This window comes from Falco naumanni, chromosome Z (assembly GCF_017639655.2).
Source record: "Falco naumanni isolate bFalNau1 chromosome Z, bFalNau1.pat, whole genome shotgun sequence".
Classification (NCBI taxonomy): Eukaryota; Metazoa; Chordata; class Aves; order Falconiformes; family Falconidae; genus Falco; species Falco naumanni.
In genome coordinates this window covers 35605998-35631741 of record NC_054080.1, presented here as the reverse complement: position 1 = coordinate 35631741, position 25744 = coordinate 35605998, and the positions used below count along the sequence as shown (strand labels likewise).

The 25744-nt window shown below is 38.9% G+C and overlaps 1 protein-coding gene and 1 long non-coding RNA gene across 2 annotated transcripts in view; one reads left to right on the top strand and one right to left on the bottom strand.

The window, feature by feature from the left end:
• Window positions 1–11249: 11249 nt before the first annotated feature.
• Window positions 11250–13967, top strand: LOC121081057. The gene is made up of 2 exons (XR_005825572.1): window positions 11250–11376; window positions 11939–13967. It is a non-coding gene; the product is annotated as an uncharacterized LOC121081057 (long non-coding RNA).
• Window positions 13220–25744, bottom strand: part of SLC12A2 (solute carrier family 12 member 2) — a 61826-nt gene continuing 49301 nt past the window's right edge. The window contains exons 20-27 of the mRNA XM_040579707.1: window positions 24754–24894; window positions 24039–24086; window positions 22352–22474; window positions 22074–22185; window positions 20934–21020; window positions 18584–18719; window positions 17051–17118; window positions 13220–16136 (exon numbers count right to left, since the gene is read on the bottom strand). Of these exons, the coding sequence (XP_040435641.1) occupies window positions 16001–16136; window positions 17051–17118; window positions 18584–18719; window positions 20934–21020; window positions 22074–22185; window positions 22352–22474; window positions 24039–24086; window positions 24754–24894 (851 nt within the window). The 3' untranslated portion in view covers window positions 13220–16000. The remainder of the gene's footprint in view (window positions 16137–17050; window positions 17119–18583; window positions 18720–20933; window positions 21021–22073; window positions 22186–22351; window positions 22475–24038; window positions 24087–24753; window positions 24895–25744) is intronic.

The window sequence follows — 25744 nt, the reverse complement described above, 5'->3', positions numbered from 1 at the left end:
AAAATGTATGCAGTACAACTGCCACTCAACACTGGCAAACACAGATGAGCTACAGACTGAGTCACCTGTAAACATTTAACATAATAAGGAAAAGTTGTTCAGTACAAATATGACACATCTGGTATGCTATAACGAGGCAGGAAGTTTACATTACTATTTTGTGCATGCATATTTACCTGGGTATATGCATAATTAACTCATGATGAAGTGATCAGACCTGGGAATTTTTAAGATGAACTGGTAAAATCCAACAATGCCTACCACTTCCAAACTGGCTTTTAATAGCATAAACCCTTCATATTATATGTTTAAGCTCTCAAAACTTACATTGCCATTGCCACTATCTCTCTCAACTTTACTGACTCAGCACAGCCTAATGCATAGCCCTAGCCTGTTCTTGCACCCTCAGCATCCGAGCTGCACTTGTTTCCAGGTCCTAGTTTTATGGGTAGCCACAACCTTCAGCTTCAGTAATGAAGCAAACTCTTCAGTCCCACACTATCTGGCAGTCACACAGTTCCTTTTTTTTCCCAAACTAAATTACTCATAAATTATGCAAACACTAAGTTAACAATTTCTGTGTCACATTTTGAAGGCCATTTTACTGTAAAATGACTGTTATTTTTTGGCACAGTGTTGCTGGATGCCTTATTTTCATGGCAGTGATTCAAATATGCAGCTGAAGAATGCAATAAATTCACTCATGAGTTTGCTGCAGCTTTTATTTCTCTTCAGTACGCCTTCTCAAATCCCCTTCTAAGTTTCAGATAAGACCTCCTATAGACTAGGTCACTAAACATATTAAGATTACTTCTTTCAAGGAAGACTTTTACTAAATCAAAATTTGTTCACCTGGATAGTTGAACTATAATAGTACATGTAACTAATAAATCTGTAGGAAAACTCCAGCTCTACTAATAGCATGATCCTGATATTTTCAGGGAAAAAAAAGCATCTTCATATTACCTTCAGTTAAATTTTCAGTTTCTTTTAGCTAATCTTTTGCTATTTTTCAGCAAGCCTACAAGAGCCACAAAGTTTCCATTTCTTCATGTCATGGTTTAACCCCATCCACCGACTAAACCCCACACAGTGACTCACTTGTTCCCCTCCTGTGGTATGGAAGTAGAATCAGGAATGTGGAAGTGAGAAAATTTGTGCACTGAGATAAAGACAGTTTGATAAATAAGGTAAAAGCCACACAAACAAGCAAAGCAAACCAAACAATTTACTACTTCCCATCGGCAGGCAGGTGTTCAGCCATCTCCAGGAAAGCAGGGTTCCCTGACACATCATGGTTATTTAGGAAGACAAATGCCATCACTCTGAACGTTACCCTTCCTTCCACCCCCAACTGTATATGCTGAGCATGACACCATACGGTATGGCATACCCCCTTGGTCAGTTGGGGTCAGCTGTCCCGGCTGTGTCCCCTCCCAGGTTCCTGTGCACCCCCAGCCCGCTCGCTGGTGGGGTGGGGCGAGGGGCAGAAAAGGCCCTGACTCTGTGTAAGCGCTGCTCAGCAGTGACTGAACATCCCTGTGTTATCAGCACTGCTTTGGTCTAACAACTGACAGTTGATCTAACTTCATTTAGAAAATGTGATTCAGAAAATGTATTACTAAATGGCCACAAGTTATCTGTTTCTGGACCAATGAACATTTTGCCAAATTATCATCCAGCCATGCACAAAGTTAATAATGTAAGACACTGCTAAGAAATTATCTAAAGGAATTTAATACAATTAAATGTCAAAAAGGGTTTGTGGCTTTTTTAGTCTTCCAGTTATAAGTTATAAATGAAAAATTTTAAGTTATAAATGAAAAATGAAATAGAAAAACCTGAGAAGATCTGATGTTTGTTAGCTGAGAGACTGAAAATTGATGGTTAAGAATCAAGATTTGCGTTGAAATGCCTGTCACTAAATTTATAAATCAGTGCACACAGCTTAGAAAAGACAAACTAAAAACAAAGAAACAACTACTACTTGTAGTAGTAAAAGGCCAAACTCACTACTGAGACAGCTCAGCTCTATGTCTCTTAATTATTAAGACTAATTTCACCAGGCAGTTTAGCCAATGGCAGCCCCATCTCTGGAAAGTGCATTGTGTTTCTTAACAGGCTTCTAAACTTTGTACAAAAGGCCTTTTCTGGATCATCCATTGTATTCTTTGAGACATAATGCACAGCATTTTAACCCTTTAATTTCCATATGCCTAAAACACAGTGAAATCTTTACAGTGTATACTATTGTTACACTGATAAAGCACACAGAGATTGTTTTAAATAGCTGCTCTTGAATCAGAGCTGAGCTTCATTGGGATAGCTCCTAAAGTAGCCCATCTATTAATATCACTCCATGGAAAATACCAAGTATACCAGACATGCTGTTAATTAAATGGACTCAAATTCCTTTGCCTGCTTACCATATGATGCAAAGAAACACGACTTCTAAGTATCCCTCAGAATAATAGGAACCATTCAGTCTCAAAACAGCTGTTTTCTGGCTAAGCGGTAGCTGTCCTGGAATCCAGTTTTAAAGCCAAGATAAAAGTAGAAGACAACTGTTTGAAAGGAAATTTGATAGTTCTAAGTCATTTCTCAGCTGCTGAAAACACAGATGTAAATTTTATAAATGTGTCCACTTCAAAATACAAGAGTTTGTGGAATACAGAGCTAACCACAGATGAGTCTTGTTTCCTTATGAATGGAGTGAGTTACATCCACCACTTCCTCAGTTTAGCCTCCTGTCCTAAGAAAAGAAGCAACATTGGCTTCATGCAACGTGGAACAGAATGTGACAGCATTACTCAGTCACACTACTGATACAAATACAACATGCTGGAAAGCACATCAGTGTCTTCCCACTCTATCCTTTCCTTTTTAAATGGACTGGACTGGACTGGCTTTTGTGTATTTGTGTTTGTATTTAATGTCCTGTCTACTCCTGCATGTTCCTCAGTTTCTTTCAGTGAAAGCAAAACTACCCTTCATCAAGACATGTGTTCTTAAGGAAAGCACAGTCCAGAGGAAACAGCCAACAAAAACAAGCCACAGTAACCAATGATTGAACTGAGCACCAGCAAAGCAAATAATTGAAAAGCTCTCGTTCCTATAAAGTTACATTAAAAGCCGACCAAAACTTTGCTGCTTGCAAGACAAAAGGTGGCAAAGAGAATGTGAGATGGGCCTCAAGTATGTATATAACTTGGTATGGTTAATAAAAAAAAAAAAAGAAAAACATCAAATTCATCCTTTGGGGAAGGCAGTATATTTTTTTAAAGTTTCTAAACTTTCAAGACTGTCTTCCACAGAAAATTGGGTCATATTTTCCACAGAACATCCAAAAACATTACAGCCACAGTGCCAGATTTATCTTCTCTATTGCTCAGACAATACTTTCCAAAATTAATATAATAGAAATGTCTTCCAGATATGAGAAGGAACCACTCTTAATTATCTCAGTCCTTTCTCTCTTTTCAGACTAACAGCATCAGTTAATACTATATAACATTTTTTGTGAAATAACCACCAGTTGGTTAGGAAAGCTGCTCAGTTTTGCTTTTATTCAATGTTTCTACCTAATTAATCACTCTGATTTTCTTAATTTTTCACTTTCAGCCATTGTTTTTTTAAAAAAGGTTGCCTCTCAATTTCCTAGTGTCATGATTTCACCCATATTTTTCTCCATAACATTCGTAACTCTCATCTCCAAAGGCAGTACATTCATCATCAGTCCTCATAAATATACAGACTGTCACATGCTACTGTAGTAGCATATCACAGAACTAGGAATTCAGATGTAGAATGCAGTCTACATCAAACAAGCAAACAAGGATGAAAGCTAGTTATGAAAGCAACCAAGAACAATATTCTAAAGTGACGAAGACAAAACCCAAGATTTGTTCAAAAGCAAGAGGAAGCAGAGTCTGGAATATGGTCCACATAAGCTGTCAAAATCCAAAATTTTAAATTATGCAAGTAATATCAAGTATTTCACAACTACATGGTTAATTATGAAGAAATAAGATGAAAAGAAGTGAGAAAAAATAACAAAATGCTTTAAGCACTTCCACAGTACACTATGCTTTTACAAAAAAGATATTAGTATGCACAGAAGGCCTTCACACACTCTACACACCAGATCTGATAGAAAATGGGAATAACAAGAAAAATAATTCAAAATATTAAGCTGATTACTTCCATAACTAAGTTTTCCTCTTCAGGTACACCCTCATTTGAGTAACACGCCACATCTGCATTTCCAGGTATCCTGTAGCACTTCTCCAATGCCTTTTTATACCAACTTAACTTTCTACACAAACCTTTATTTCTTTCCAGAAAAGTGAGAGAAAAACTGGTGACAAAGATATGGCCTTACTCCTCTTCTCGGCATCCTCCTCATCTATTTAACCCTAATTCTATTTCATGGCTCATGCGTCTTCTCAGTCTATCCCTTGTGTCCTCTGAGTTTCCAGTTTTCTTCTCACACCCAAAACATGCACTCCACTAACCTCTATAATCCATCTTTCTTTCATCCTTGGGTGATTTGAATATGCCAGTTAATAGTTTCCATTTAAAATCCCATTCTTTAAAATTCCCTTACACTTATGATGTCATCTCCAAAACACAACTCAGAACCACAGGATCTCATTCACATGGATTCATCTCCTGCCAGTTGGCTTCGACATACTATTTCACAGCTGATGTAGTGGCAGACTCTCTCAACAATTAAGCTGGGACATGGGATGTCTCTTACATTTTTGCAAGTGACCTTATATTTCTTTCTATTCTCCTAAGAATATATATGTAAACGTCTCAGAATATACTCAAAATGGACAACTGCAAGAAGTCACCTGATCACAGGCTCTGGTACTTACAGAGTATTTGAAACACACCAGTATCTGTTGGAGGGGCAATACAGCTGGGAAAGCAATTAAAGAGATTTCTTGAGTCTCTTTGTGATAATTTTTTGATGCAATTGCTCAAAAAGCCACCTAGGACAAACTCTCTGCTGAATCTGTTTTCTCAAAAGAGAGAATTGGCTAGGGATATAAAGGTCCACATCAGTCCTGGATGCAGCAACTATGACAAAGAGTGGAGTCTAAAATCCTGAGAGAAGTAAGCAAGACAAAAGGTAGAATTACAGCCCTGGACTACAGGAGGGCAGTCTATGGCTTCTTTTAAGATCTGTGCAGCATGTTCCCCCAGGAGATGGCTTGCAGGGCAAAGAGACCAAGAAAAGCCAGCTGAACTTCAACAACCACCTCTTAAAAGCACAAGAACCTTCCAATCAGATGTGCAGGAAATTGAGCAAGTATGGCAGAAGGCCAGCACAGATGAAACAATGGCATGCAATCAAACACCAGTACAGAGAAGGGATGCAGGGACTGGATGCCCATGAACAACACCAGTACATTGACCAAGTGTACAAGGATGAAGTTTGGAAATCTGAAGCTCAGTTGGAAGTGAGTGAAGCTAGTGAGAGATATTTAGAACAGTCAAATGGGCTTCAGCTCACTTGCAGCAAAATACTAAGGAAATAAACAAGTCCAGCATAGTCACCCAGATGACTGGTTACTGCGCTAAAGCATGCAACACGTAAGAGAAGATTCAGAAAACGGAATTTTTTCATCTTAAGACAAGAAAGCAGTGGGGAGACCTTTTCCATGTCTTCAATAACCTAGTGGAGGTGCATTCTCCCTGGTGGACAACAAGATGAGAGGCAACAGAAAAGCTGCAACATGGGAAAGTCTGATTTGACCATCCTTACGATGAAAACTTGTAATTTGAACACTAGAACAGATACCCAGAGAGCCTTGGAGATACTAAAAACTCAATCTGACAAGGCCTTGAGCAACCTGATGTATGTAGAGCTGCTTTGAGAAGAGGGCTGTGCTTGATGACCTCCACAGGTCTCTTCCAAAATGATATATTTTACAAGTATGAAAATCCCCAAAATACAACCAGGTACCTTAAAACTTTCTACGTGATACTCAGTTCTGGAAAAGAACTTGGAGCTTTGTTTTTTAAACAGTTCTCAAAAAAACAGCAAGAGCCAAAAATGCACTTACCATTTCTTAAGTTTGCATCTCTCTTACTAAAGCAGAGCCAGGAAGGCAGGTGGGAGAGTAAAAGATTTTTTCTAATGTTTTTTAAAGTTAAGAAAAAGAAATTGTACCTTATCCATAAAAAACTGCTCACTAGTGGCTCACCTGGAGAATGAACAATACAAACTTCAAAGATCTGTCAAACGACATGACCTGACCACCCCCACCATTACTACAGCCACCATGAAAATCTTAAGTCTTAGGAAGAACCTTGTCATTCCTTCCAGCTCCATATACCACAAACTAATTTCAAAGATCCATACATGTATTGTAGAGAAGCCAAGAAGTAGATAGCTTGGATCTTACCTTAGGTTTATGGACTGAAGGAAAAAGCTGTGTTATGTAGTTGATTTATAATTTTTTTTCAGTAGTAACAATTAATTATCCCACAAAACAGGAATGTTTAAAGTCAGAAGTAATTACAACAGATTCACTTAAAACTCTTTCCCATTAAAGGGAAGAGAGAATATTCCTAGTATTCACAGCAAATCCTAGAAATCAGGATTTGATCTGAATCCCAAATCTGCCACGAAGTCACTTCCTGGCATAAAAGCCACCATAGAATACAGTTAATGACTGCCAGAACAAGGACAGAACTACAAGCTCAGAACCTGTTGCCCTTTACTTAGAGGTGACCTACCTATAGTCAAAGTTACAGTAGGAGAAGTTGCTTTTTATTACTAATCTTGCCTAATCCTGGGAAAGTGAAAATTTCTTGATTATGATGCATTTGGAGGACAGCACACAAATACATTTGCAAAGACAGACTCCAAATCATAAATTAATGCTGGCATATGTTTTCTGCCTGGAACAGAATGAGTTTTCTAGAACAACCTAAGAGTTTCAGGGTTGGCCAATAGTACAGGATGGAAAAAGTCAGATCTGTTTTCTGGCTAGAGAGGATGCTTTGTTCCCAGAGTTGACAAGTAAACATAAAGTCCTTTTTTTTTTTTTTATCCATTGGAATTATTTACATCATGGTGACTCCCGGGTCCTTGCTGAGAATCAAGCCTCATTTTTCTAGATGCTTACAATCAAGGTAAGAACAAGAAAACAGCAAACCACAAACCCTGCAATACAGTTAAAATTAAAAAATAAAAGATAGAGAGTGCTTAGTAAGATTTGGCATGTATTTGCCAAAGCTTGTGTTTTCCCATGACATTCTACCATGTCTGAAATATTACTGTTGCTGGTTGAAGAATACAGGAAGATTTTAGTGACAATGAAGACTCTTAAAGTAACAACACTCAACTGTGCAATCAAAAGTAAAATGAAATTCTATATGAGGTTAGCCAAAATCCCATGTGAAAGGCAACACTATTCTGTGGTTAGCCTTGATTTCATGTGTTAATACTGTGAATGGCTGTTGTTGGTTGACTCCTTAAAGTGTCATTTCCTTTGAGGTGCAAGTTCCTCTTGGCAGGCACTGTGCTTTGATCTGCTGTGATTTCTGCGTTACTGGTGCTTAAACTACTATGTTTTACTACGAACAACATGCTTAACTTTGTGCTTATATTTTTGAAGTTTTGATTTTTTTTCTTTACCCCCACTGCTCATCAGAGATGAGTTGCACTAAAATGACTATAATACTTACAAAACACCCAAGCTAACATTTGATTATCTGGCATATTCTTTCATACATACATCCCATCTCCTGCTTCATGTATAATTTTTTTTAGTACTGTTCTAATTGTTAATCTATGTAATTGTTAACGGTAGTACGATGGAACTATTCAAGACTCCCTATAACTCACAACACTGCGGTTCAACCAAACAGCCAGGCAGCCTGGTCTGAAAGAATGAACGACCATACAGGACTCGGAGTGAGCATGTTTCAAGACTAATCACAGCTCTCTGATTTTCAGCCAGAGCCTGTGGAAATCCTTTGCTTGTGAATCCATTTTTACCATCTGTTTTGCAGAGAAAAATTTAATTCCAAAGACATGTTCCAAGATGTAGTTAATAGTTGCAAAACACACCAACAGAGTGGTAATAGTTATTCTCAAGCTTAATAAGCTTGGAAATGCCTAGTGCTACACTATTGTGTTTCCTCCAACACTGCAGATAGCTAGTACCTGGATATTTTGGAGGGATGTAAAGCTTTTATCATCTTGCCCCTCTCTCTGTACTTGTAGAAGGTGGTGGACATTTCTCTTGTTTGTTACTTATGAAGCAAAAATACCTTGTTGTAATGTTATGGATCACTCTGGAACTAGATGTCAGTCTGTTTTGTTTTCTAAGGTCTCTCTTCTCTTTCTGACTGCAGCATGTACCTGGCTGCTCTCTAAGGCTAACACAACTGGAAACAGATACTGAAAAAAGCAAGCATCACCGGGTGTTTTATGAAATTATGGTTACTGGGTGGTATAAAGGCGGTTTGAAGTCAACAAGCAGCATCTGCATGGAGATTTCTGCATCCTTAAGAACAAAACCAGCTAATTTTTCCAACAAAGGGGTAGGGGGAGGGGGGAATTAATATTTAACTTTTCTCCTATCCACAGTCAAAATTATGGAAAAAATGCAAAATAATACTGTTATGCTGATATGTGTTAAGTTTATTAAAAGCACTGTTCTTTAGCTCATGAAACCAAAAGTACAGTGCAAGACCGTATTTGAGAGTGCAGTTTCAGGCATTACCTGAAATGGGAAGATTTTACCAGTCCTTAATGGTAAGACCAGTTGTTCTCCAGGTATCCAGCCCCCTGAGCTGAAACACAGGGACAAGGAACAGAATAAAGCCCCCATAATCCAAGGGGAAATGGTCAGTGACCTGCTGCACCACTTAAACATCAGTCTATGGGGCTAGACGGGATCCACCTGAGGGTACTGAGGGAGCTGGCGGAAGTGCTCACCATGCCCCTTTCCATCATTTATCAACAGTTCTGGCTAACTAGAGAGGTCCCAGTTGACTGGAGGTTAGCCAAAGTGATGCCCAGCTACAAGAAGGGCTGGAAGGAGGATTCAGGGAATTACTGGCCTGTCAGTCTGACCTTGGTGTTGTTATGGAGCAGAGCATCTTGAGTGCCATCATGTGGCAACCAGGACAACCAGGTGATCAGACCCAGCCAGCATGGGTTTAGGAAGAGCAGGTCCTGCTTGACTAACCTGATCTCTTTCTATGACAAGGTGACCAGCCTTTGACACCATCTTCCACAGCATTCTCCTGGAGTAACTGGCTGCTCATGGCTTGGACAGGTGTACTTTTCATTGTCAAAAAAAGTGGCTAAATGACCAAGCCTGAAGAGTGATGGTGAATGGAGTTACATCCAGCTGGCAGCCAGTCAGTCACAACTGCTGTTCCCCAGGGCTCAGCACTGGGCCAGTTCCATTTAATAGCTTTATCAATTATTTGGATGAGGTGATGGAGTGCACCCTCAATAAATTTGCAAGCAACACCAAGCTGGGTGGGAATGCTAATCTGCTTGAGGGTAGGAAGGCTCTGCAGAGGGTTTTGCACAGGCTGGATCTATGGGCCGAGGCCAGCTGTCCGAGGTTCAAGGCTTAGTGCTGGGTCCTGCACTTGGGCCACAGCAACCCTATGCACCGCTACAGTAATCCTGTAGAGTGGCTGGAAAGCTGCCCGGCAGAAAAGGACCTGGGGGTGTTGGTTGATGGCCAGCTGAACATGAGCCAGCAGCGTGCCCAGGTGGCCAAGAAGGCCAACAGCATCCTGGCTTGTACCAGAAACAGTGTGGCCAGCAGGGCTAGGGAAGTGATGGTCCCCCTGTGCTTGGCACTGGTGAGGCTGCACCTCAAATCCTGTGTTCAGTTTTGGGTCCTTTACATCAAGAGGAATGTAGAATGCTGGAGCGTGTCCAGAGAAGGGCAGCAACGCTGTTGAAGGGTCCGGAGAGCAAATCTTAGGTGGAGTGGCTGTGGGAACTGGGGTAGTTTAGTCTGGAGAAGAGAAGACTCGGGGGGGAGAGATTGTAGGCAGGTTGTGGTAGGTCTCTTCTCCCAGATCACAAGCGATAGGACAAGAGGAAACAGCCTCAAGTTGTACCAGGGGAGGGAAGAAGAGGTGCTGGAGTGTGTCTAGAGAAGGGCAACGGAGCTGGTGAAGGGTCTGGAGCACAAGTCTTGTGAGGAGCAGCTGAGGGAACTGGGGTTGTTTAGCCTGGAGGAAAGGAGGCTCAGGGGGGACCTTACGGCTCTCTACGGCCACCTGAAAGAGGCTGTAGCAAGGTGGGTGTCAGTCTCTTCTCCCAGGTAACAAACACTAGGATGAGGGGAAACAGCCTCAAGTTGTGCCAGGGAGGGTTTAGATGGGATATTGGTAACAATTTCTTCACTGAAAGGGCTGTAAAGTATTGGAAGAGGCTGCCCAAGGCAGTGGTGGAATCGCCATCCCTGGAGGTTTTTAAAAGACCTGCAGACACCTGGGGACAGAGTTCAGCGGTGGCCTTGGCTCTGCTGGGGTAACGGCTGGGCTGGGTTATCTCGGGGTCCTTTCCAACCCGAGTCCGAGTCTAAATGCTGGCAGCCGGTACTGCCACCTGGCGCTCCCAGCCGAGCCTGAATGCCTAGGGAACTGTGAGGAGATGGTATTTCCTGTTCCTTTCACTACAATTAATGTTTTATTATCAGGACTCTGTGATTATTACTGTGGACGGGAACTGAGGGGCTATGAAGACAAGGTACCTAGAGCTAGAACCTCTCACTAGAATCTGCTTTGGCTACAGCCCGTCAGGGCCTGCTTTCCCCAGTCCCCACACAGCGGGAGCAGAGCTCCGAGCCCTTCTCACGCCCAGGTGCTACTGCTATTAGATTCTTATTAAAAGCGTATTTTGTAACACTTCACGGAAACGAATGAAAAGCAGTTCCAACACACAACGCCACGCATGACCACACACCAGGGCGCACTTACAAAGGGCTGACTGACGGCAAGTCCGCAAGAGCGGCTGATGGCGGAGGCCCCGCCCCGCCCCCTCGGGCCCCGCCCCGCCCGCTGCCCAGCTGCCGCTGCCACCGTCCGCCCGCGCAGGCGGCCCGGGGCCGGCGGCCCAACGGCCGACCCGAGAGACAGGACCAGCGGCCCGCCTCTGGCAGCAGCCAATAAGAGGACGAGGAGAGTCGCCCACAGCCAATAGGGGCGCGGGGCTGCCGGGAGAGGCGGGGCTTTAGCAGCGCGGCCCGAAGGGCGGTGGGATGGGGAATAGGGTTCTTCGGACAAAGGATGGTTAAAAAGGTAAAATTCAGCATTGCGTGACATTTTAAATCCTGCACGATTCCATTCGCCGTCTCCGCACTGCATTGTGACTCGCAGGTAAGCGCGGCTCTGGGCGCGCACAGGCCGTGAAGGGAGGCAGGTTGGCCGAGGGCGGGGTGGGGAGCCGGTACCTGGACCTACAAAGCCATGCTGGAACAGAGCGAGCAGATCAAGGGCAGGACCAGCAAAGCAGCTGTTCTTCGGTTCCTTCTCTCCATTCTGTAACTACTCACACCCGTACGTACTCATGCCTGGCCACACAGATAACTTCTGGTTGTGCACCTCATCAGCAAGTTTGATGTTTACAGCCCACAGGGTACAGTTTCTTTTGTCATTGTCAGATGCTCAGAGGTGCATATGAAGTGCTTTATGTTTTGAAAGAAAGGTCTTCCGTGCTGATCAGAGGGGCATGCTACTACTTCAGCATTTACTCCTCCAGTTCAAAAGTTACACTGATGATTGTTACCAGCTTCTTTCTCCCTCTTCTAAATGCAGGCATCAGCCTCCATCAACCTACCCATAGTCTCAACTCTGAAAAGCTTTTCCACACCGTGCTATTGAGAGGCTGAGTAGCAAGATTCGGTGATGCATCAGTAAGCACTTGTTTTTCACCCTGCAGAGGGAAGCAAGGCACTGGGGTATTGGAGCAGAACACCATCCAATGCCTCTACAGTCTCACAGACCTGAAGCCTAACCTCCCACTCCTGCTGAACATAAACCCACAAGATCTACAGGATCCCACAGAGGTTATACAAGAAGCATAACTACAGCAATGAAGAACATTCACTAAGGTGAAGCGAGTCCAGCTTTCCTGTTTCAAAACAAAACCAAAACAGGTTACTGTGCAGTGTGAACATTCAGTGATTGTGTAGCTCAGTCATGAGATCAACCTTGATCCAATTTTCATTTTTTTTTTAGGTTCAAAAGCATACATGAATTTACTCACCTGTGAATTCAGCCAATGGTACTGTGTCATTATTTGGATCAACTACTTGTCCAGCAACTAGAAGGATCTAGAAAAACTGCTGCATACCTTCTCCTCTGCAGCTTTATATACTGAAATGGGTTAGAGCCAATGCCGTAGAAGTTGGCAGTTTACCTTTAACAAAGCCTTCCCATTCCACTGGGCTCTAAACCTCACTCTCAAGGCCTAGATTTAGATGCACGGAAGTGTGTAGTAAATTAAAAAATACATAGTGAGGGTCTGATTTTATTAAATGTTGATTTTCAAACAACAATATTCAGCCGGGTGCTTAGAAAACACCAAAATTAATGAGGTTAAAAAGTTCTTCAGTGGCTTTATTGTTTAGTATGAGAAAACTTGTTGTTTCTCATTATGCTCTTCAACTTAGATTTTTTTCAACCAGTTTCTAGTTAAGTGTACATTAGAGGAGTTAAGGCCAAATGTGTCCTGCATTTGCAGTCAAGTCTTTTCAGAAGTTATTTTCCCAATATATTTCTTCACATCACACTGAACTACTACTTTGAGGGGAAAAAGAGGAGTTAGAAAGTTCTTGATTGTATTCAGAAATACAACAACTTGTGTAATTGGAACAAGTTTTCAGATACTAATATTCCAGCTTAAACATTATCAGGAATTGGTCTGCATTGCATGGCAAGTCATGACAAATGTTAGAGAGCAAAACAAGGTTTATTTTTGTTATGCAATCACCACTGTTCTAACCCAGTAGCAGTAAACATTCCCCGAAGAAAAACACACTTACACCAGACACCTTCACAACTCGTGGTCCTAAGCAAATTCCACAATAAAGGACAGTGTTAGATACATGCAATAAGCATATTCACGTATCAGGAACTGTTTTCAGCATTAACCCATTAAACTAGAATTATTATTCCCTATCTCCCACCAATAAAAAAAAAGGCTTTGTTAGACAAGCAGTTGTATTGAATTCACTTCCTTTTATTGCAGTGACATCCCCCTGGTACAAAGTATTAACTGCAATAATTACGTTAAAACATTAGAAAAGCATTTGTGTGTGACAGTTACAGTACAATGTCAAATCTCACATCTTCGAACCAAGTGGGCCATTACCCACTAACGCTCAGATCTTTAAATTGTTATTTTTAAATACGCAATGTCAGAAAAAGCATGTAAAAAGAATGTATGTAAAAGGAAACCTAAATACAAGTGAACAAATAAATAGTTGATTTCCTCCAGCTATTACTGTCTTTCTAAATCCATACAAAGAAACCTAGTCTATAGAAGGTATGAATTGCCACATGTAAGTGATTTCATTTTTCAAGTAATTAATCATGATTGGAGCAAAACTAAATTTGGTATCAAAATCAAAGCAGAAGTTGGAGTGGCTGCCACTAACTGACATCTGCTGCAAACAATTACCATTAACTTGAAGTTTTAGTGTAGCAAAAATCTTGAAACTTGACCTCGTGTCTGGCGTTAGCGGACTTCTGAGAGTGCATGTGAAAAGCATCCTACGTTATTTCACACACATTACCTTAACTATCCCCATATGCATATTTAGATATATTTTATATAATTTTATACACATATATGCATGTATACACACACTTCATTTGGTTTCTGTGTTACAGATCACAAGCAATGGTTTCCTGAATGGGCAAAACACCTTTTAAATAAGTGTACCTGCGCACATTTTACTTTTTTTTTTAAAAAAAAAACATAGCAGCACTAAGTCCATGCCTTACTGTCCATCTGTTCAAAAGAATGTAACCCACAAAGAATAAACATGGCAATGATTCCATATTCACAATGCGACTTCCTTACACCCTAGAAAACACTGTAAAACCTGTAATAGATATGTTGGTAATTTTGATCCCCACCCTCTCGCCTGGAAAGAAACAGTGCTTTTACTGCAAACTGTCTTAAGTTTATCATAAGAAGCTGGGTTCATGCTGGCATCAGTTATCTCACAGCAGCAAAACATGCATGTTTTTTTTCTTATTTTTGAAGTGAAATTATTCATAGTCTCAAATCCAACAGACAAAAACAGCAAAAAGATTTTTTGCAGTTTACCAGGAACTTGGCAGCAGTGTGTACTGCACTGTGTAGAATGTTTTTACCTTTAATGACAACTTGAACCTCTACCTTGCCACACGATTACGCTTCGTTCTTCAAAAGTGAACACTTACATTTCAATTTGATCTTGCATTTGGCATAAAAATACCCTTTTTCTGCACATGCATAAATGAAAGTCACGCAACTGCTGATAAACTGATCCAGTAGCATGTCCAATGCAAGTATCAAAAACTTGTGACATGTTTTTTAAATTCCTAGTATATTTTGGATAGAAAGGATTACCTAAAAACAGTTCACATTACTAGCCTTCTATACAAAGGCTCAAGTGAAATTTCTTGTGTGGGTGTTCATAATAGACTGCATTATGAAGTTTTCAAAATATGCAATGAAAGGGCACACAAGATTGGCAGTTTCTTTATTGAACATAGAAAATATATAAAGCAGGATGTATGGAATAGATCTAAATTGATAGACAATCAAACCTGAGTATTATTTAATAAGACTAACTGTATTTTCTGACAACTGAATGAATTGACCTAAAAACATCTCCCCTGGTAACCAGTGGTCCTTTTAACCATTTGTTGAAAAATGCAAGAGAACTGTAGCTTTTACACTTTATATTGGATAGCAAGATTCCACATAGTGTTTACTGTTTTCTGTTAGATAGCATCACATTGCTTGTATTATCCCCATTCAAGCCTTTAAGCTGAGTTTCGTTTCAAAGTAAAGTGAAAGTGACACCAAAACATAACAGGCTAAGAACTAGGACAGGTCTTTTTCTTTTCTTCTAATTCGTAGTAAGACAAAAAGCCTCAGCCAGTAAGATGAATTTAGTTTCATATTACAGTTACAGAACAAAGATTAACCAGTATCCTTCACCAAGGTAGCTAATGTTAGCTGTTTATTTTGGACTAGTGTCAAAGTAGTATACATTGTCAAATTTGAGAAAAGGATGCTCTCTGCTAGTAGAGTTAGTTTTATTTTAACTGTTACAAAACTTGGTAGCACAAAGTCTTGACAATAACATCAGGAGTTTGTTTTAGTTCAACTGACCTGCCCCAATTCTCACCTTTAAATCTAACAGATACAATAATAAAAAGCCAAAATATGACATTAAAAATGACAATAGAAAACATACAGTACTAAGACCTAATAGCTCAATGGAAGAAGACTGAAAAGCAGCATTCATTTTTATTGTAACATGGAAGATACTAGAAACTAAAGGAAGTCTGATCTAAACTCTTAGTTGAAGGCAGATTTTGACATTCTATATAAATTTACAAAACAGGATGTATGGATGAGATTTGGTTAATTTCAGAAGGCACCTCAAGGCTAAAAGGCTTTTATAAATCTATAATCCTTTCATTGATTAAAAATAAAACATTTTATTGCTGCTATTCAAATAGCAAACAAAAAGCCTCTGTCTTCAGTCTAACAAGGAATCCTCCCCCATTAAGCAAGATTAAATTACAGAAAATATAGAATAAAACTGAAGATGTCACAACTTTAGAAATACAGTGACTTTCCTTGTGTGCTTTCAAGTCAGTGAAATAGTGAAAGAAGTCACTTTTTGCCTTTGTGATGTTAATATATCAACTGTCAGTCGCTCTCCCCTGGGCACTGAAGTACCATTTCATCATAGCTGTCCAATGTGCAGTACTCTTAGGAATAGAAGGTAAGAACACTCTGATGATTCCCACGAACAAGGAGAATTGGTGGCAGGTCTTTAGAAAGCGCTTCTAACCAGGCCATGTATAGTGCACTAGAAACTGCACCTTTTCGTGCAACTGGCAAACTCCTACAATTCACAAGGAAAAACAGCATTCAACAATTAGAAAAACCTGCTGGAGTACAAGTCTTATCATAGAAATATGAAAGAACAACTCTGCAAAAAGGTAGATACAAGTTATCTTTCTTAACCTTTCTAGTTCTTGGTTATTTCCTCAGAATTCACTTAACGAGAGTTTGTACCTTAAGCACCACAGGCCTTTTTATCTGTTTACCCCTCATTTCTGGCCTCTTACCACCATTTTGCATTCAGGTAGTTTCAAGTAGAATTCTCCTCATTTGAAGACAGTTTCTTGAGAGCTTCTTCAAGATTTTAAACCACAGCTTTTTCTGACAATGCCAGATTGGTGCAGTCTAATATTCCTTCTCAGAGTCCTTCCAAAACATGCCATACTCTTTTCTTTTGAAAAAACTACTATTTACCCTACTCAAACTTCACTTGTAGTACTTCTCCATGGAGCTCTGAAGCAGGCCTTTAAGGAAAACACAGCAAAGAAACCTGCAATGTGTATTCTGCCTGTTTATACCAGAAGTAATTCCATGGAAATTCATCGGCAGGATGATGACTTAACTTTATCTAGAGAGATTTCCTGGAAAAAGAACTGAAAGGAAGGACCTGAAAGAGAGGGGAATAGTTGGCACGCAGGAGTGGAAAGAATGTGAGAATCCTGAGCTGCACTACAAACGTGGAGGTAATCGCCTAAAGCAGTAGATGAGAAACAAAAAAATACACAGGCCATTTTTGTTCATCAGTATAGTAGCTCCATACTTCTAATAAATACTCACAGCACTGAAACCTCCTTGAGTATTTCTATTCTTTAATGCCAAGGCACAGGCTTTTTCCTAACATGTATTTACATATATCTGTATTTCAAATTAAACAGTTCCATATCAGTAAGGCTAACAGTATAGTAATTTACTTACATGACAATTATGTTAGCGGTACTTGAATGTTCTTTCAGCAACTCATTTAGCCTAATCTGGCGATAAGTCTGTAATGAAAATGAAACTTCTTAGGAAGATCTTTTACATAAAACTACAAAATGTTCATTTATTCATGAAAAATGAAAAACAGTTATGATCAATTGGTATGAGTCATTTACAGAAACCATGTACTTCCACCTTGGTTTAGCAACTTGTTCACTTTTCTGAAATACCTATACATGCGACACTGGGAGAGGAGGAAGCAGTAAGTCTAAAATGTGCAAATAAACCAAGTACTATGGAAGCCAAATTTAAGCTAGCTCCTCTAATAATTATACCATCCTCCATGGCTCCTGGAAACAAGAGCCCCTTATGCTCTCCTCAGGGTTCTTTTAACTATATATTCTATAAGCTTATAGTGAACAAGTCTTACAGAACTGAAGCCACATCTTCATTTGGTAAGCTTATCTCAATAATGGGCCTCTTTTTTTACTATCCTATGCCATCTTAACATCTGAAGTAGCTTCCTCATTAATTTTCAGTTCTCTTACATCAACTAGATTTCTAGCAAACATTTTGAGTTAACCATTTCTTAGAGTTGTGCTGTTCTCAGATGAGCTGAAATCTAGTTAGCCTGTGGGCTACTGTCTGTAGAAACCAGTTATCAGTAACAAAAGAATAAATCATTTCAGTTACCTCACTGAAATGAGTTTTGGTGGCGTTTGTAGACATGAACACAGCAAGGCATCAAGCAGTTCATTAACTAACTATAAAGTAACTGTACTTCATAAAATCTTGCCCTCCCACCCCTTGGTAATAGGCAGTTACGAGATTTCTGCAGCAACTGCCAGTCAGTTTGTACCTACCTGGTAGACTGACTCCTGCCTTCCCTGCCCCCACCACCACCCCCAAATGCTTGCAATGCAGAGTGACCTATCATTCCCATTTCTTTTCTACTGCAAGTCCTCACAGGAGTTCTAAAAACCCAGGCAGGAAAAAGAAGATATGGGTGGAATATACTCAGGACCACCTTGAAGAATTTCACGTGACAAACTTTAACCAGTCTTTCTTTAGATACCTGAGCCTCCTCCACAGAAGCACTTGAGGAGTATCTCTGAAGTCTCTACTGCTTGGAAAAAGTGTGAAACCTTTAACTGCTCCTTAACACCACAATCACATGTGGTGTGCTTTGTTGTTGTTTGTTGGGATTTTTTGGGGGGGGGGGGGTTGGGGGGTTTATAACAAAGCAAAAAAATATTAGTTTGATCAAAAAAAATTAAATTAGTATAGACTGTATTATTGTAAAGTAACTGCTGAAATACTGTAGGAAAGCAGCTTAGCCCCCACCAATGCAGAAACATTTATTGCTTTTTTTGGTAAACCATCTAAATGGTTTTAAATGTTGCTTTCCATCAGCTATGCATAAAATCAGCTACAGATGACAAAGAATAGTAAGAATGAACTCTGTGATATCACATCCACAAATGCAGTAGGAGAAAAAAGTTTTAACGTTTAGACTAAAGAATACAGAACCTTTGTTTTGTAAAGCTCAAGTTCATTATCTGTTATCCTCCATGGTTCATCCTCCTTCATTTTATCTGCAATTTCTTGTTCTTTATCATCTTCATGAAGTCGGAAGGGCTCTATCATTTCTTCAAAAGCTGCAATACTGGGATGATTAAATGAACAGCCATATTAAAAAAGGTATGAGTCTATATGTATCTATATGGTATCAGAAAGTTTTATTGCTGTTTAAAAATAAGTGAACTGAAATTTTTTCACTACCAATTGCAGTTAGAACACCACATCAGCTATTTATATATGCAAACACTGTAATTCAGCAAAAATCTAGGAACATCTACAGGAGCCCTCACCATTCACCATGCAACTAAATATAGTTTTAGCAAGTTTAAAAAAAAAAAAGACCAAAAACTGTTACTAGCCTTTTACTTGAATTTTGAAAGTTGAAGAGTACTACCTTGAAAAATGTACAGCTACTACCAATAGCTTCTTCAGAATTAAATTTGAAAAACAAGTTTGTGTCACAAAAAAATATCTATCAAATCTCATACTAGTGCCATTAGGATTTTGGCTTTGATATTTTTATTTTGCTTCTTTTTAATCTTTCCAGTACAATCTGAAAGCCACATTCAAATGCAAATACATAGCCATCTTGTTTAGTCTTCCTGTTGCATTCCTTAGAAGATGAAGTGTTACTTTGAATTTACTTGAACTCTAGCAAGAATTTTGAAAGAAAACCTTCTGAAGACCAGAGGCATTCATTTCTACCAGAAAGAACAACTTAACATTACCCTACTTTCTCTACCCACGTAAGCATATCTGAACAGCAAACAAAGGTTGCCACAAGTTATGAAAGTAACTTGTCTTTGAATAGCTCCAGCATGTGAGATGTGAGAAAAATAAACTAGGTTTTTAGCAGAATATACTGAAATGTATGCCTTGCATCCAATGAAATAACTGCATTTTTATGCTATGCAAGTGGTTTTTTTTACAAAGATGACAAAAAGTATTGCCAATCTTCTGTGGTTGCAAATTACAGTGTGTTAAATTTAACAAACATTAAGGAATACCCCTTAGGATATATAGCCATATCAGTATATGTAATGTGTGGCTTCCATATAATTAAACATTCACCCATGCCCATTTTCTAACTGAGGTGGTTCCTCTTCCTCCAGGAAACCTACTAAAAAACCATCTTTTTTTCTCCCCATGGCAGTCTTCACTAAAGTAATTTGACACAATGACTTCACCTTCATCAAAAGCGAAAAATAAAATGCCATCTGCTATCTTTTGGCTTTTTTTAAAAAAAAAAAGACGTTTTAACAATATCCTGTTATATAGCACAGCAGCCTTTGAAAAATAAAATGAACTTCCTCAACTTAGTTTACAGGTATTTTTAATGCCAATTGTATCTTAGGAAGCTTTTGGATATTTTATGGAGACTGTATCCATAGAGATCAGAAAAATGCTCTCAGAAAAACTAACTTCTGGATCACTTTATGAAATAAAAATAACTCCACCTAATTCTACAATCTCAACTTTTTATGCATAAAGGTGTGCTACCTCTGAGTTTACACATTTTACAGTAGCAGGCTCCCAGGAGCAAAGACATCCAGAAGTATCAGAGCACCAGAAGCGCCCTACTGTTTTAGTTGCTTGGTATATTCTTTACATCTAAGAAAAGGTGATTAAAAAAGCAGGGTATAAAAGAATGTGCATTAGCATTTACCATCTGCAGAAGTTGTAAACCATTATTTCCTAATTTGCTTAACATGTCAAATTATTCAGATACATGCATATCTATGTAAAAGATATTTTTACAACCTTAACGTTCTCAAGAACACCTGAAGGGGAAGGAGGAGGATATTTTTAGAACTTACACATTCTGTTATAAATTTGTACTGAAAGCCATCTACAATTAATATACTTTAAACTTGAAAATCAGAAGACATCACATGCCTGATCATTCCAGTGTAAATTAAAAGTCCAAGCAATTACAAAAAAAAAGATCAGGCTATTTGAAGAGCAAGCTTTGTTACATTAAACTAAGAATCCAAGTAACGTATTTTTGTGAGCATTTCTCTTTTTAAAGAAGATTGCTCCATCAAATAGGGTTTTTTAATTGCATTTTTCTAAATTTATTATTACATTCTAAGTACCAGAGATTCAAAAAATACAAAATTCTATGTTCTTGGATGTAGGAGTTATTCCTTAGTTTATTTCATGCATTTTTATGAAACACTGGATGTCATAAGAACTACTCTTATCAAAACTGTTATGCAGGAAAGAATGAGGTATTCTAAATTGATGAAAAGCATCAAGAACTCAACTCAAAAACAAGCTGGGTATTTTTGAGACTTACTTTTCTTTCTTTGGCTTAGTATTAATATCCCCAAGAACCATAATGTCCAAGAAGTCTATCCGAAATTTGCTGAGCAAAGTAGCCATCCTGCATCAGGAAAAACCCAAGGCTTTATACATGATCAGATTTTTAATTATTCCACAGCATAAACAGATGGTAATAAAAACACTAGTTTAAGAGAAAAGCATCTGAAATGTAATGGGTGTTGTGTGTGTGAATAATCAAAGGAACCAGGTATATAGTTATAAATCAACAACATACTTGTGGGCTGGGGGAATTAAGACCATAAAACTAAGAGAAGAGCTCTCTCCCTTAAAGACAACCTCAGGAAATATTCGAAAAAGAAAATGTTAAGTGTCAAACAACAGTACAGAAGAATTAGTTTAACTTGAGGTATCTCATCCAAAACAAACTAAGTTTGCCCTTGTGGGCAAGAAGGCCAATGGGATCCTGAGGTGCATTAGGAAGAATATGGACAGCAGGTCGAGGGAGGTGATCCTTCCCCTCAGCTTTGCCCTGGTGAGGTCCCATCTGGAGTGCTGTGCCCAGTGCTGGGCTCCCCAGGTCAAGAGAGACAGGGAGCTACTGCAGAGGGTCCAGCAGAGGGCTGTGAAGATGATGAGGGGACTGGAGCATCTCCCTTGTGAGGAAAGGCAGAGAGAGCTGGGCCTGTGTAGCCTGGAGAAGGGAAGACAGGGGATCTTATCAATGCATACAAATATCTTCAGGGCAGGTGTCAGGAGATGGGGCCAGGCTCTTTTCAGTGGTGCCCAGTGACAGGACAAAGGGCAACAGAAATACTTCTGTACTTTGAGGGTGGCAGAGCACTGGAACAGGCTGCCCCAGAGAGGCTGTGGAGTCTCCTGCTCTTGAGATACTCAAAATCAGCCTGGATGTGACTGTGCAACCTGCTCCAGACAAACCTGCTTTAGCAGGGGGTCAGACTAGATGATGTCCAGAGGTCCCTTCCAACCCTGACCATTCTGTGATTCTATGAAATGGAACTTTTTGGAGAAAGAGAATAGAGTATGATTACATCCCAACCAAAGAAAAATTGAAAGAAGACTACTAGAAAGAGAAAGCAATCTGTGTAACACGCTCTATCAGCATTTGAAATGGAATATTTAAAGGTAAACTTACGCTCTTCTGTCATGATCAATCCTGTTTATTTTTCCACCAATGAACACTCTGATCTTACATTCTTTCCACTTCTTTTTGGTTGTAAGAAGATAAGGAATCAACAGTGTCAAACCTGCGTTTTGACCAGAATTTGGGAATGATTCAGAAAACACAGCATCATGTTAAAAGTTTAACAGTACAGATTTGTAGCCTATATGTGAACTGACCAGAAGATAACAATTAAAAATCACATCAATAATTTTTTTCAACATTTGTTTTTAAAGTATAAAGCACATTACCTCCATCATCGAAGAGCCACCAAACATCAATATTGCTTTTGCCTTGTTTCTTCTGAAACTGAGTACTAGCATCAAGAAGTCTTTGGTCAGCCAAGTTTAAAGGAGAAGATGCTCTCTTTGAATCTGAAAAAAAGTATGATGAAATATCGTTTTTGAAGGGGTTTGCTTAGTCATCTTGAAATTCATCAAGTCAACTTCCTAGTATTTCTAAATACTATTTTTTTCTCTACATTTAAATAAAAATAATTTCTCCCCCCTGAACCCAATTACAAATTTTGATTGAACAAATATAAATTGAGCTATATTTAGGGATTCCGCAAACTCATAACTTCAGCAATTAGATTTAAATCTCAACATCATTTAGCAGACATTTGATAAATAGATGTTCTGTACAATCTTTATACACTCATTTGCCCGGACAATTTAACTAGCTTTAGAGCATCAGACCATGCACTGTTGCTACCCCTTGCAAATGACAGAACTTTCCTGGAAACATGTATATACTAATTGACAAGAAAAGAGCTTAGGAGATGGCATTTACTTCCTTCCTTAAATCAATTTTTCTTTATTTTCACTTTCATGTAGTGAAAATAAAAGCTGGTTCTGCATATTGAAATTCTGTCTTTTGCAACAAGTACTGTTTTTTCTGTGCAAGGCTCTGAAGCACAGTATAGGGCTATTCTGCATAACAAAATTACTGAGAGCAAGACAACAATGGCATTTTCAATTAGATTAATACAGGTAAATATATTTTTTACAACTATAGAAAAACCTCAGCCCTTTCCCTTACTTAAAACCTCAGTTTGAACACAAGCCAGGAGTTTGATATTCATCTCAGTTCTTATTTTATTAGGAATTTTTAAATATAGAGAACATCTGTGCCTGATTTACATTAATGTACTACTTTACTGCATACTGGGACTTCTTCCAAACTGTCATCTTGTGCTTCAAGATGCAATCTCACTTTCCATTATTAAAAACACAACAGTTTCTAGCTGTTGAAATTATGAAGACAGTGTCAGAAGAGTTAGATAAATCTTAGTTAAGGCAAAAATATTTACCTAACTCAAAAGTCATCTGAAATAAAACAGGAAGTAAAACCTGCTCAATTCCTCTCTCAAAACGCTGTTTACCTGAATGACTACTTTGCATTATTTCAGATGTTAAATCTTACTGAATGGCTGTATTATGCCTTACTTTGCAAACTATTGAACAATTCCAAGTAACAGGCAACAAAGACTTCTTTAGAAGAGCTACTGAATAGACTGACAGAGCACTTCTACTATACCATTAGATAGTATTTCCTTTATTCCTAAATCAAGTAAGGACCCAGTCACAATACCTGAGAAACAGAGAAATAAGCAAACTCCTGAATGTGTTTCTAACATTACTTAAGAACAAAAGTTAAAAAAAATATGAGAAAAAATATATCTAACATTTGTATCTTAAACACATGCACAACAAGTAGCAACTTGTTCTGGGAATTTCCAAAGTTGCATTTTCCATAGCCTGATCCGTAAAGATGAAGCACATTCTAAAGCAAGTATGAAAAAACTAGTTAACACTGCATGGTTGACATATTCCTCCCTCTCTCTCCCTCTTTGATGTGTGGAAAGAAGTACAAAAGGAAAACTGAAATTAACAATGCAAAAGAATGATTTAACACAAAAAGGTGGAAAATGCCTGCCTTTTTTCAACAGTGGTTGTGCTGGAGCCTTTCCATCCTCGTCCTCCTCTGGAAAAATTTTAAAGATACAAAATAAAAAGATTAATTTCTTCTATGATGTTAATGAAAACACACTACTAGTGTATAGTAAAAAAATAGAAAATAAAGATGTAGAATGAAATGGATTTTGATACAAAGAAAAACACACAAATGCAGTCTATAAGATCCTGAGATTTATTTTTACTTTATAAAAAAAAAATCACATTACTTAACTATTAAGTCACTTCAAGCTTTTACTCTAAAAAGAAGAGGAAAGTTCGTGATTGTCCTGAATGATTTGCATCTGTACATTAATATACTAGTCTGAGGTAAAAAGCCCTTCATAAATTTAGCAGCCTTCGAATCACACTTAATTATATAGATGGGTGGCACAATTCTCAAGCAATTTTTAATGCATGTGAAACTCATTCACAATTCATTGTCTAACACATTTTATTTAGGGGACCAGATGTTAAAGATCTATTTTTAATACTGGTAAGCTTTTAACCAAAGTACTTAAGTGATTAGACATCAATGGCTAGAAAAGCATGACAGACTTCTGTTCACAGACAAAAGAATCCCTTAAGTAATTTCCCCTCAACAAGTTTCCCTTGGTGAGCGGAAAGGGGAACTGAGGAGGGCATGAGAAGAGTGAAGGAGTAAAAACTTCAAATTTTATCTCTAACTAGCAAGTTACCTTTATGTAGAGTGGGAGGTCTCTCACTAGATGATGGAGTAAAAGCTATAGAAGTGTCTATCTCAGCCTTCTTGCTATAATCCACTTTTACTATGACATCCTTGGTACATGGAGATTTTTCCTGGGATGACAGTAACTCTTCTTTAAGAAAGCAAAAAAACACATTGTAAACCAATTGTTCCAAATGATACTGCTAGAGGTATGTGACTATACTGAGACTGTTCACAGTTGGTTAAACTCTACTGCAACTGTTATGCTATGGCAAAGAGAGAGGGGTGTAAAAAAAAAGGCAAAACCAACAAAAAATCTTACAGGAACTCCTTGAGAGTACAGAGAGGCTCCAACTCTGAGCAGAGCTGTAATTTCCTGCTACTTTCTTGCCAAATTTTGGATTTGATTGAATTGCCACAAGCTAAACATAACACAGAGGTAGCCAATACTAAGGAAATACGACCAGGGGAAAAAAATTTACTTGATAAAACATTTTTCATTTCTACTCCAACTCCAAGAGGAAGATGAGCCTTAGACAAGGCCCAGACCAAGTATGTGTCTCAGCCAAATTTTCTTTCCAGGTGGCTTCAGTGGAGCTACTTGGTAGCTGTCAGGGTTAAAGCAAACTCACAGACCCTAGTAGATGCTAAGACTCTTCTGACATCTTGTTGTTTTATCTCCCAGCCTTCTCAACTATGTTGTTTTCACACTGCAGGTTCATTCCTTGCTGTTTCTCATAAACCCTTTGCTCTACACAGTCACAGGCTCTTTGCCTCTCTCTAAATCTTATGACATTCATATGTTTCCAGTGAAGGAACAATCCTCCCGTCTTTCAGGAGGATGCCCCCTCCTACAGAGCTTATGTCACAACCGTTCTTCCTCACTGTAGCAATGTTGTATGGAGCAAGCTACAAACAAATCAGATGTTACCAATTCAGTAGGCAGTTGCCACTAAAGCTCACAGGCTTTCTTCATTATTCTGCTTGAAGTTTAATTAAAA